Below are 12,623 nucleotides of genomic sequence, written 5' to 3'. Positions count from 1 at the left end.
AGCCTGTGCTAACTGAAGTTAGCCACACATTTTAACCTAAAATGAATTTTAGCAGACCCTTGAAAGATATAACGTGGGACAATTAGGCATTAATTTTATGTGACTCACATAAAAAAATATTGTGGCAAGTGGCCACATCCATAGTCAGAGATATTATAGCTAGGGTTGGCAGTTCTGGGTTGGGAAATACCTGGAGATTTTGGGAATGGAGCCTGAGGAGGGCGGACATTGGGAGAGGGGAGGGACCTCAGCAGGGTCTAATGCCATAGAGCCAATTCTCCAAAGGTGAACTGATCTCTGTTGCCTTGAGATCAGTTGTAATTCTAAGATTTCTCCAGCCACCACCTGGAGGTTGGCAACCCTAGTTATAACTGAATTATTTCTACTGTTGAATTGTAAATTTAGTTTTCTTGTTCTACTGTTTTGGATATCCTCCTTCCCACTTAATATGTATAATTAAGTTACTAAAACATGGCATCATATTGAAGTCTATACATGTATATCTACAGACAGGCACATATACTACAGAGAATTGTTGCGATAATGACAACTATTGCAGACTTTCAGACTGAACCTTCTGGAGTCCAAAGCCCAAGGCGCTTTTTAATAAACATTGAAATCAGCCTTTGAGGTCGTTGCTGATAGTCAAGTAAAACTTCATGGGATGCCTGGATCTGGTCACCGAGAAGTCGGTTAAGGAGAGTCACACAGACAACTGCAGCTAGAAGGAAAAGAATCAGGTTTTTAAAAAAAGAGCCAGGCTTATTTTTATATGAAATATATACAAACGAAATAAGGTGGTGAATTGCCAAAGCGGTCATTTTCTCCGGGGGAACTGATCTCTATGGGCTGGAGATCAGCTGTAATAGCAGGAGATCTCCAGCTATTACCTGGAGGTTGGCAACCCTACTTCCGAGGTAAACCTGGAAGTGATGGGATGCTGTAGCACATATGGTTTCCATAGAGTTTTTGGAGGAATGTGCTAGAGCTTCCCAGTCACTTTTGGGTTTACCTCGGAAGTGATGATAATCTGTCCCCCACCTTCAGCTGGCCTGCTTCTGCCTACCGGCCAGCTGAGACACAACAGGCAGCCCCCTTAATTGGCGGGAAATTGCCAGCCATTACCTGGTATCTGGCAACCCTTCTCTACCCACATTCTGCCTTCCCAGGCATTTTCCCCAAATCTCTAGGAATTTCCCAAGACACAGCTGGCAATGCTAATTACATAACCCAGTAGCTGTGTATAGTGGTTTGCAACATATATTTTGAAAAAAGCAAGGGCGAGAAGGCCTGGGGTTGCCAACTCATTGTTGGGAATAATCTGGAGATTTGGGGGTAGAGCCTGGGAAGAGCAAAATTTGGAGAGGGGGAGGACCTCAGAGGAGAATAATGCCATAGAGTCCACCCTCCAAAGCAACCATTTTCTCCGGGGAAACTGACCTCTGTCATGTGGAGATCAGCTGTAATTCCAGGAGATCTCCAGACCCCACCTCTAGTTTGGCAACCCTATATCAACCCCCTCTGAAACATGAAGGGGTGTATCCCAGACACAAGTTAACTAGGCAACTCTAAATCCCTTTTTCTAGGTTGCTCCAGAAAAATTCTGTGGTTAAGCATCCCAAGAGGATGTAAGTTTCTTAAGTGAGTTATATGATATGGGCACATCCATGCTTGATAAGGTTGGCAGGTCTCTCTTCGCCACCAGTGGGAGGTTTTTGGGGCGGAGCCTGAGGAGAGCAGGGTTTGGGGAGGGACTTCATTGCCATAGAGTCCAATTGCCAAAGCGGCCATTTTCTCCAGTTGAACTGATCTCTATTGGCTGGAGATCAGTTATAATTGCAGGAGATCTCCAGCTAGTACCTGGAGGTTGGCAACCTTAATGCTTGAGGCTCAATTAAATATTCTTGCAGTTATTAGAGGGATGAAATTAAGTCACAGTACATATTATTATTAATTTTACATAATACATACTATGTATAATAAGGCATTAATCTACTTACCCCATGAATATTGTCACAATACATATTATCATTAATTTTACATAACCTTTACTTTGCTTTAAAATAGACTGGATTAGAACAGTTAATGTATTTTCAAGAATGTCAGCAGGAGCCTGGTGACCTTTGCAGCCACTGAAAAAAATGCATCAACATGCACACACACACACACACACACACACACACACACACACACACACACACACACACGGAACCCAAAGCTGAAAAACATGGGCATAATGTTTTAAAAAAACTTTTTACAAGGTGGCTTCAAAGGCTTTGGTTTTGCCAACACCATTAACTTTTTCAATCTATTGTACATGCTGATCAATCTCAGATAACCAATTTACAAAACCACTTAATTTTCAGAGAGAAAGTCTGTTCCTGGATAAGAGTTGCTTTAAATTTCTTTTTCGGCCTTTGTGCTGTAGCAATCCCAGGGAATCTAATTCTAAGAAGGGAATAGGACTTGGAGCCGTTCTGTTTTTGTGCTGCAACTGTTCATTATTTGAGATCCCTCTGTGCAACATAAAAACAGCGCTCTGCCCTCCAGGCCAAAATACGTGAGATACTAGAGATCTATAAACAGTGTTTTTAGAAATGTTAATAGTAACGGCTGTTGGCTCCGAACTGGATAAAGGTCACAGTGCAGCGAAAAGGGCCTGATTCCTCTCCCCATACCATTTTGCTAATTTCAGTTGTGCCTAGGGTTGCCCACCTAGCTGGAGATCTCCTGCTATTGCAACTGATCTCCAGCCGATAGTGATCAGTGTAATGCCTGAAATCATTATATGCTATGGGAAATGTATTGGAAATGTATTCTTTGATTTGAAATATATTCTTTGTATTCAATAAAGTATATCTGCACTCATGAACATGCCACACTCAGCATATTAGAGGTGGCTTGTATAGTTACACCAAGCACTTGCATATGTTACAGGCCTCAAGTATAAGAGGCTCACTGTTGCTCCTTAGTTAGAAGCTAATTAAAGAATCCATAGATGGCTTTAGTATGCTTGCATAAGCTGGTTTTCCAGAGATAAGAACAAGCTAGGAACCCTCTTAGTTAGCCTTGGCAGCTGCCAGGGTTCAAGATAAGAAGAACTGCAGTAATTTAGGATCAAACAGAGAAGTACCTGGGAATATGGGTCTTCACTGCTCATTAGTGAGAATGAGATCACCATTTCTATGTAACGCCTCCGAATCTCTAATAGGGTATTCAAATCCTTAAATATCTATTATTGGTTCTATGTATTGACGCCATGTATTTTGTCTTTTGTACCTCCCATTACCAAAGATTATATCCGTGCTTGCACTCCTTTGATGTTTGTGTGAATTGTCCTGCGCATTTGGGCAGTTTTCACCCGGTGTGTATATTGGGCCTAATAAACAAACTGCTTTGAACTATCAACCTCCTACTGTGTCATTGTCATTGGGAATTGATACAATAATAGAGGCATATTATCAGTTCATAGGGTTGCCAGCTCCAGGTTCACCAGGAGAAAATGGCTGCTTTAGCAATTGGACTCTATGGCATTGAAGTCCCTCCCCTCCCCAAACCCCACCCTCAGGCTCCACCCCAAAAACCTCCTGCAAAGAGGGACCTGGCAACCCTAGTTGTGGCCCTGCAGCTTCTATTTGCCCTGTAGAGGTAAACATCTGCATGGTATCTATTTCAATCCCCATTCCCCTGGAATAAAAAAACCTTCATGTACAGAGTGATTTGTATTGGTAAAATGGTATGAGGAAAAGGTTAAATCCTCTGTAAGGTGCACTCTTTGTCTTGATTACTAGGGTTGCCAACCTTCAGGTGGTGGCTGGAGATCTCCTGCTATTAAAACTGATCTCCAGCCAATAGAGATCAGTTCACCTGGAGAAAATGGCCGCTTGGGCAACTGGACTCTAGGGCATTGAAGTCCCTCCCCTCTTCAAACCCTGTCCTCCTCAGGCTCTGCCCCCAAAATCTCCAGGTATTTCCCAAGCCAGAGCTGGCAACCCTATTGATTACACCCCTCCTCTTCCACACACTGCTTTTAACATTTTTTAAAGTATACATCTAATTATTTCCACATTGAGGCAGTAAAATCTGTTTCTGATAGGGTTGCCAGCCTCCAGGTGGTAGCTGGATTTCTCCTGGGATTACAATTGATCTGCGGGTGACAGAGATCAGTTCATCTGGGAAAAAATGGCTGCTTTGGAAGGTGGACTCTATGGCATTATACCCCGTTGAAGTCCTTTCCCTCCCCAAACCCCACCTTCCTCAGGCTGCACCCCCAGAACCTCCAGGTATTTCCCAACCCTTGCCTCTGGGGTATATCACTTCATACCGCAGATGGGAGCGTACATGGCCATATGTGTCTCCTCCAGCTACATTAGGGTTGCCAGCCTCCAGGTACTAGCTGGAGATCTCCTGCTATTACAACTGATTTCCAGCCGATAGAGATCAGTTCACCTGGAGAAAATCGCCACTTTGGCAATTGGACTCTATGGATTTGAAGTCCCTCCCCTCCCCAAACCCCACCCTCCTCAGGCTCCACCCAAAAAAACCGCCGGTGGTGAGGAGGGACCTGGCAACCCTAAGCTACATGGAAAATTAGATGTTTGACAGAAAGCTTCTGCCTTATTCTCCTGTATGACCCCTTACTTTCAGTAAGCAGAGGAATATTCGATCGTATAGCCCCACCTTCAGCAGGAAGTGGCAGACACAAATTTACCTTCTTAGTTAGTAATAGTTAACATGCTTTAAGCCTACTTCACTTTTTAACTGGGTGCTAGTCATGTTGCAGTTAAGTGCTTTTGAGAGAGCAGCGTGGATCCAGCAATGTTCAAAGAGGAACATAAACGAATTTAGCATGAACAAGATCTTAACGCTGGCGGTTCCGCTTGCTCAAGAGCTGCAGTGCAAGTCTTGTGCTGGATCCATCCCAGCGAGTTGCCAAGAGCAAGAGATGCAGAGCAACCATGCGAGCAAGCATGCCGTCTTGTCACTTACCTTTAAGGCCGCAAAGCCTGCACATAGCAGCAAACACAGTAGACTCCATTTCTATATTTCTGATGCCAGCGTTGTAAGCTCTTTTGAGGTACTCTAACTTATTTTCGTTGGAGAAGGAACACAGCGCCCCATCTAATCGCCCCTGACCTTAGAAAGAAGGAAGAGAAAAGCACAACTTATTTTATACTTCCATAGGCTGCAAGCTTGAAGGTGTCAGTTGTCATCAGAGACTTTTCTTTCCAGAAAGTCCACACTTAAGTTGCTGAGTAGGGTTGCCAGGTCCCTCTTTGCCACCGGTGTAAGGTTTTTGGGGCGAAGCCTGAGGAGGGCGGGGTTTGGGGAGGGACTTTAATGCCATAGAGTCCAAGTGCCAAAGCGGCCATTTTCTCCAGGTTAACTAATCTCTATTGGCTGGAGATCAGTTGTAATAGCAGGAGATCTCCAGCTAGTACCTGGAGGTTGGCAACCCTAGGGAGAGGAGGCTTATTTCCCTAATTTTTCTGCTTTACATGCTCAGATACTCAGTGAAATGACTCCCCCCCCCACAAGTTTGGCTTTTTAACTGTGGGGGGCGGGGAGGGGAGCCCTTCTACCATCCCTGGCACTGTTCCAAACCCGTTTGGGCTTTCCTTTGCTTTTTGAAGCAGTTCTTCACTGTTGCTATGTGGCTGCAGGGAACATGTGAAAGCACTTCTAAACAAGTGAAAAAACATAAGGTATAGTTTGGTTCTCAGTCAAGGTTGTCCAGTTGCTCAGCTAACAATTCAACGTTAAAAAAAAAAAAAAAAAGCAAACTGTCTACTTTTTGAATGACAGAAGGTTCCCAGAAGCTTCGTTGGGTACTGCTGGGACAGAAGGAATGAAAAGAAGGGAAGGAAGTGGTGGCTGAGGTCAGTGACTTCAACAAGTTCCTCCCTCTCCTGGCTAAATGAAGAAGAAGGGCCACAGCTGGGGTCGCCAGGTCTTTCTTCACCACCAGCGGGAGGTTTTTGGGGTAGAGCCTGAAGAGGGCAGGTTTTGGGGAGGGGAGGGACTTCAATGCCATAGAGTCCAGCTGCCAAAGTGGCCATTTTCTCCAGGTGAACTGATATCTCTCGGCTGGAGATCAGGTGTAATAGCAGAAGATCTCCAGCTAGTAGCTGGAGGCTGGCAACCCTAGACACAGCAGTGCTCCCCAGCTAAACTGTTATGCTACTGTGCTTGATGCTAAACAAATCATGGCAAATGAAATCCGTGGGGGAAGAAAAGGGGTCAGAATGAGGAAAGCGAAAGGATGCAATTAACATCATCCAGACTGAGAGCAATAAAACGGCATTAAAATATCAGGGCAAGTTCTTGTACAGATTGCCCCTTGATATGTACTGGCTAGCAGGTGGTTTAAATTGGATATATTTGTCATTGAGGCTTTACTGTTTTCCTTAATGGAACAGCACATATGTTCAAACTCAGAATGCCAGGAGGTGTTCGGGGATCTTGCATTAATGTATTCCACAAGGCCATCTGCCTTGACATCATCCCTGCAGTGAGGAAAATTTGTCACCAATTGTTGGAATGTGATTTGTCTGGATAAAAATACAAAGTTTAATTTCAAGACTCAAGCAGTGTAAAATGTGTATATAGGTGTCAATGCTACTTCAGCTGTTGAGGGGGAGTAGGTTTGTGGCTCAGTGGTTACCATTGCCAACCTCCAGGTGCTAGCTGGAGACCTCCTGCTCTTACAACTGATCTCCAGCCGATAGAGATCACTTCACCTGGAGAAAAATGGCCACTTTGGCAATTGGACTCGAAGGGATTGAAGTCCCTCCCCTCTCCAAACCCCACCCTCCTCAGGCTCCGCCCCCAAAATCTCCAGGTATTTCCCAACCCAGAGCTGGCAACTCTATAAGTGGTAGAGTACTTGTTTTGCATGCTGGAGGTCCCAGACTCAATCCCTGGCATCTCCAGTAAAAAATATCTGAGTGATATTGATTTACACATCACAGAGTATACAGGAGACAGAGTGAGGTCCCCAGGCCCAATCTGTGTAACAGTCAGACGTGAGTTGTGGATTCGCCTCTGTTCCTATGCATGTGGTACCTAACTCAGACTGTGACTGTGAAGCACATGGGGAAGGGGCTTCAGCCTCCCCACCACCACACTGTTTTCCTGACCTGAAATGGTCCCAGCGGGTCACTATTTGAGGCAACTCACACGTTGAGGAAACCCACATGTGGCAGGCCTTGACAACATGTACACTCATGGATTTTCCCAACATGTCAGATGGTGCTCCCCTCCCCAGGCCAGTTTTGTTGGGTATTAGAGAGCGAGCTTTGTTACATGTCAGACAGTTAAAGGGTTAATATTGTAACTGACCATTTGGTCAGTGTAGTGGCCATTGCAGTCGTGCCCCGAGGGTCACGTATACAACTACTTTGCATGTTCAACTGCTTTCGATTTCTTTGTTAGAAGAGAAAGTAGTTGATCACTTTCTCCTTGCTTGACTGCTGAACAGGCAGGATGGAGAGAGGCTCTCCTTTTGCTAAGGGTGTCTACTCGTAAGTAAGCTTAGTGCCTTGCCAAAGGCTTTTGGCAAGTATAGGAAACATAGAATGTAGACAGATATTATTTGTTTTGTATCCCAGTGACTTTTTCCCTACCCTGAGTTAGAGTAAAGATTGTTTTACTTCAAGACAAATGCGTCTTGCCTCTTTTGTGCGTGTGTGTGATCTCAATTCTCATAGTTCAAGAGGAACGATCCATTCCCTCTGATTTGGTAGCAGATAAATTAAAGATCGGGGTTCCCTTTACAGGAACTGGGGCCCCGATCCCCCAATAAGTGGTAGCAGAGTACGCTTGGTTTTTATTTTGGCTATTGAGATAGGATCACACCGCACCTTTTTTTTTGCTTTTGGGATCTTCACTGGAGACGAAAGGATTTACAAACGCCCAGAGGGAATTTTTCCTGTGACGGAGCCAGCAGCCTGGTCTGCAAAGGACGGCAGGAAACTTAACCCCGCGCGCCGCGCTTGGATCCTGTAAGGAAGAAAGCAGCCCTGAGCCGCTGGAATGAGCAACGATAAGGGAAGTATGAATTCAAAACCCCAATCCGTTTCTGTTCCCCATATCACCCAAGCCTCCTTTCCAGTATGGAAGAGAATGGTGGAAAATGCTTTAACAGCAATTGGGGTGAATCACGTTTTGAATGAAGACCCGCCAGCTGACACAGATAGAGAAGCCCTTAAGAAATTTAAGATTGCAGATGCCCAGGCAATGAATTTGATTTCCAATGCGATTAATCCCGAAGAAACTGCAATAATTTTGAATAATGATAGCGCCAGGAAAATGCTAAATGCACTCAATGAGAAATTTGGAACTGTGTCAAAAACCCAGAAAATGATTTTAAAAACTAGACTGTATGCAAACAAAATGTCTGGAGATATGACCCTCTTGCAACACCTTAAGAAAATGCAAGATATGGAATCAGAGTTAAAGGCTGTAGGAGGGGAAATCGGTGAAGAAGAGTTTCTTGTACTATTTCTGGGAAGTTTGCATTTTAAATATAACGCTGAAAAAAGGAATCTTTTGGGTAGAGAGGACTTAACCCTTACTAAGCTGGTGACTGCACTTAAACAGTTTGAAGCAGACAGGAGCCAAGAGAGGGAATTATCTCGTGGAGTGTCTGTACTGCGTGTAAATGACAAATCCACAATCAGATGCTTCTTGTGTGGAAGGCATGGTCACCGGTCGTTTCAATGTGAGAGACGTGAAACAAAGGGAGAAATTCCCCCCCCCTCTCGCCGGGAAGAAAAGCCCGCCAAATCCTCACAAAGGGAGAGGGATGGAAATGGGAGGCAACAGCCCCAATCGTCCACAAGAGGGAGCCCAAGTACAAGCCAAGGGAAGCCCAGATGGCACAGTCACCCAAAGGCTTATCTAGTCTCGAATACAGCTTCAACCAAAGATTATTTAAGGCGTGTAAATACATTTGTTCTGGACAGTGGTGCAGATGTACATGTGTCTGGCTTGAGATCAGCTTTTGACTTTCTAGAGCCTTGTGATGAAACATTAGTTATGGCTTGTGGAGAAAGATTTCTATGCACTCAGAAAGGAGAAGTTTCTATTGCAATTCAAAGCTATTGTGGAAATGTAATGCATTTAACCTTACAAGACGTATTCCTAATGCCTAATTCAGATGAAAATTTACTGTCCGTGAATAAATTAGTGGATGCAGACTTTGAAGTGTCTATAACAAAAGACAAATGTCGCTTATTTGATTCTAAAGGAAGAGAATACCCAGTGCTATCAGTAGGCTCGCACTATTGCCTGGAGAATGTTGCAAGTCAATTGGAGGAATATGCTTGTAGTGATTTTGAGAGCAATGTTGATTCTGATGAAAGTGATTTTGATGGAAATGAAGATAATGTTGAGGAAGAATCAAAATGCCTAGTTGCTTTTAATAAAGGATTGGCAGAGCAGAAGGCTGCAGATTGTAACCACAAGGACTGTTTGTACCAATGGCACGTGAAACTAGCTCATAAAAACTTTAAGTCAGTGAAGCAACTGCTGATTGATTGTGGAATGCCAGTTAAGGAATGCTTTAAGGACAAAGAACGTTGTGAAGTGTGTCTCAGAGGAAAGGGAACAGCGCCTAAGCACGTGCAGAGGCCAAGCAGTGTTAAGGCAGAAATTTTGGAAGAAGTGCACTCAGACTTGATTGGCCCACTCAAGGCTTCAGCAGGAGGGGCAAAATATGTTCTGCATTTCATAGACAGCGCTTCAAGATTTGCATATGTGTATTTGTTGAAATCAAAGACTGAAGTAGCTGAAAAGTTTAAAGCTTATGTTGCCCTGATGAAGAATAAACATGACAGAGGTATACAGTTATTGTTCACTGACAATGGAAGTGAGTACCTTAATAAAGAAATGAAAGAAATTCTTGAATCTGAAGGAATAGAGCATGCAACCTCAGTTGCATATACCCCTAGGAACAATGGGTTGTCAGAAAGGTTTAACAGAACTCTGATGGAAAGTGCAAGATGTTTAATGCTACAGGCAGGCTTGCCTTACCCCTGCTGGGGAGAATGTGTAAATACAGCAGCTTACCTTTACAACAGGACAATTTCAAGTGCTATCAACATGACTCCATATGAAAGATGGAATGGCAGGAAGCCTAGTCTGAAACACTTGAAAGCATTTGGATCTCGTGTGTTTGCATACATCCCAAAGGAGAAAAGGGGAAAAATGGATCCTACTACAGAACTTGGAATTCTTGTGGGATACCATCCTTTCTCAAAAGGATACAGGATAATGGACATTAAGACTTACAATTTACAAATATTGAATGCAGTATATATAGATGAAAGAAATGTTATTAATAATCAACAAATTAATAACTTTGATGATCCAGAGGTTTGTGAAGAGGAAACCATAGAGATTCCATTTACAGCATGGGATTGCAATCCACCTGCTCCTGCGGAACAGCAAGAGACTGCAGATTCAAAAGGGGTTGATCCCGGTGCTGATGGAACAGCGGAACCCTCTCAGACCTTAAGGAGATCTACAAGGACTACAAAAGGAATACCAGCAGAGAAACTGAGTCTTTTCACTAGAATTGACAGCCACGTGGAACCCTCAAGTTGGGACGAACTGCAAAAGTTGCCCGATGGGGAGCGGTCGAGATGGCTAAAGGCAATTCAAGAAGAATTAGACTCACTGCAGAAGAATAATACCTGGAAACTAACCAAACTCCCACCAAACAAAAGGACTGTGGGATGTAGATGGGTGTTCAAGGTCAAGAAAAATTCGGATGGAACTGTTGACAAATACAAAGCAAGACTAGTTGCAAAAGGATTTACCCAGAAGTATGGAACTGACTACACAGAAACCTACGCACCTGTGATTAGTGACACGGCTATAAGGACTTTGCTGAGTATAGCCGCCTCCAGGAATAAAGTGGTACTGCAACTCGACGTCAAAACAGCTTTCCTGAATGGAGACTTATCAGAAGAAATATACATGGAACTTCCACCAGGATTAAAGGACTGTGATACTAAAAATCAAGTTTGTAAACTTGAAAAGACTTTATATGGGCTCAAACAGTCAGCAAGAGCATGGAACCACAAACTAACCTCATTATTGAAAGCTCAAGGCTTTGAACAAGGAAATATAGAGAAATGCTTATTCAGAAGGAAGAAGGATGATGGATGGGACTTTGTTTTGGCCTTTGCAGACGATCTTCTGATTTGTTCTGACACTGAAGAAGCTGCAAAAGAAATTGCAAACAAACTGAATGAATCAGTAGAAGTGAAACTACTTGGAGAAGTAAAGAACTATCTTGGAATGGAGATTGAAAGAAACCAAGACAATGGATTTTCAATCAATCAAAGGAACAAGATACTGGAATTTCTACAATTCATGAATATGAAGGAGTGCAAGACCAAGAACACTCCACTTGACCCTTCATATATGGATCTAGACGGAGGTGAACTATTGCCTAACAATCACAAGTACAGAGAAGCTATTGGAAAACTTCTATACTTGAGCAACGTTAGTAGACCGGATATAAGTGCAGCAGTTGGAATCCTAAGTAGAAGGACCAGCACACCTGCAGAACATGATTGGAATGCAATCAAACACCTCACACAATACTTAAAGAAAACTATTGATTTGAAGTTGAAGATAACTCCAAATACTGAGCTGAAACTGATAGGATACATGGACGCTAGTCTGGGTGGTACTAGAACAGACAGCAAATCTACAAGTGGATATCTGTTCTACTTTGGAGAAAACCTAATCTCCTGGACCAGCCAGAAACAGCAAGTTGTGTCAACATCTTCAACTGAAGCAGAATGCATAGCAGCCAAGTGCGCATGTACAGAGCTGGAAGAGATAATTGAACTGCTACGCGACTTTGGATTAGATGAACTGACACCTGCTACAATGTTTGAGGACAATCAATCGTGTATAGCACTACTGAATGGCGAGAACTCTAAGAAAGGGAAGAGACTTCTTCGACTCAAAATGGACTCAGTAAAGGACAAACAAGAAAGAGGTCTCGTAGTAGTGAAGTACTGTGAAAGTAAAGAGATGGTGGCCGACATCCTGACGAAGCCACTGCCTAGACGACAGTTTGAATACTTACGTGATGCATTGTGTTTATATGTCTGAATGTAACTAAACCTCGAAAAGGGGATTGTTGGGTATTAGAGAGCGAGCTTTGTTACATGTCAGACAGTTAAAGGGTTAATATTGTAACTGACCATTTGGTCAGTGTAGTGGCCATTGCAGTCGTGCCCCGAGGGTCACGTATACAACTACTTTGCATGTTCAACTGCTTTCGATTTCTTTGTTAGAAGAGAAAGTAGTTGATCACTTTCTCCTTGCTTGACTGCTGAACAGGCAGGATGGAGAGAGGCTCTCCTTTTGCTAAGGGTGTCTACTCGTAAGTAAGCTTAGTGCCTTGCCAAAGGCTTTTGGCAAGTATAGGAAACATAGAATGTAGACAGATATTATTTGTTTTGTATCCCAGTGACTTTTTCCCTACCCTGAGTTAGAGTAAAGATTGTTTTACTTCAAGACAAATGCGTCTTGCCTCTTTTGTGCGTGTGTGTGATCTCAATTCTCATAGTTCAAGAGGAACGATCCATTCCCTCTGA

The 12,623-nt window shown here is 43.4% G+C and overlaps 1 protein-coding gene across 1 annotated transcript in view; it reads right to left on the bottom strand.

Annotated features, from left to right (window-relative positions):
* Positions 1–561: 561 nt before the first annotated feature.
* The window catches only part of UPP2 (uridine phosphorylase 2), a 36,440-nt gene continuing 24,378 nt past the window's right edge, over positions 562–12,623 (bottom strand). The window contains exons 6-7 of the mRNA XM_056861532.1: positions 4,990–5,136; positions 562–721 (exon numbers count right to left, since the gene is read on the bottom strand). Of these exons, the coding sequence (XP_056717510.1) occupies positions 564–721; positions 4,990–5,136 (305 nt within the window). The 3' untranslated portion in view covers positions 562–563. The remainder of the gene's footprint in view (positions 722–4,989; positions 5,137–12,623) is intronic.

Source organism: Euleptes europaea, chromosome 15 (assembly GCF_029931775.1).
Source record: "Euleptes europaea isolate rEulEur1 chromosome 15, rEulEur1.hap1, whole genome shotgun sequence".
Taxonomy (NCBI): Eukaryota; Metazoa; Chordata; class Lepidosauria; order Squamata; family Sphaerodactylidae; genus Euleptes; species Euleptes europaea.
This window is presented reverse-complemented; position numbering and strand designations above follow the sequence as displayed.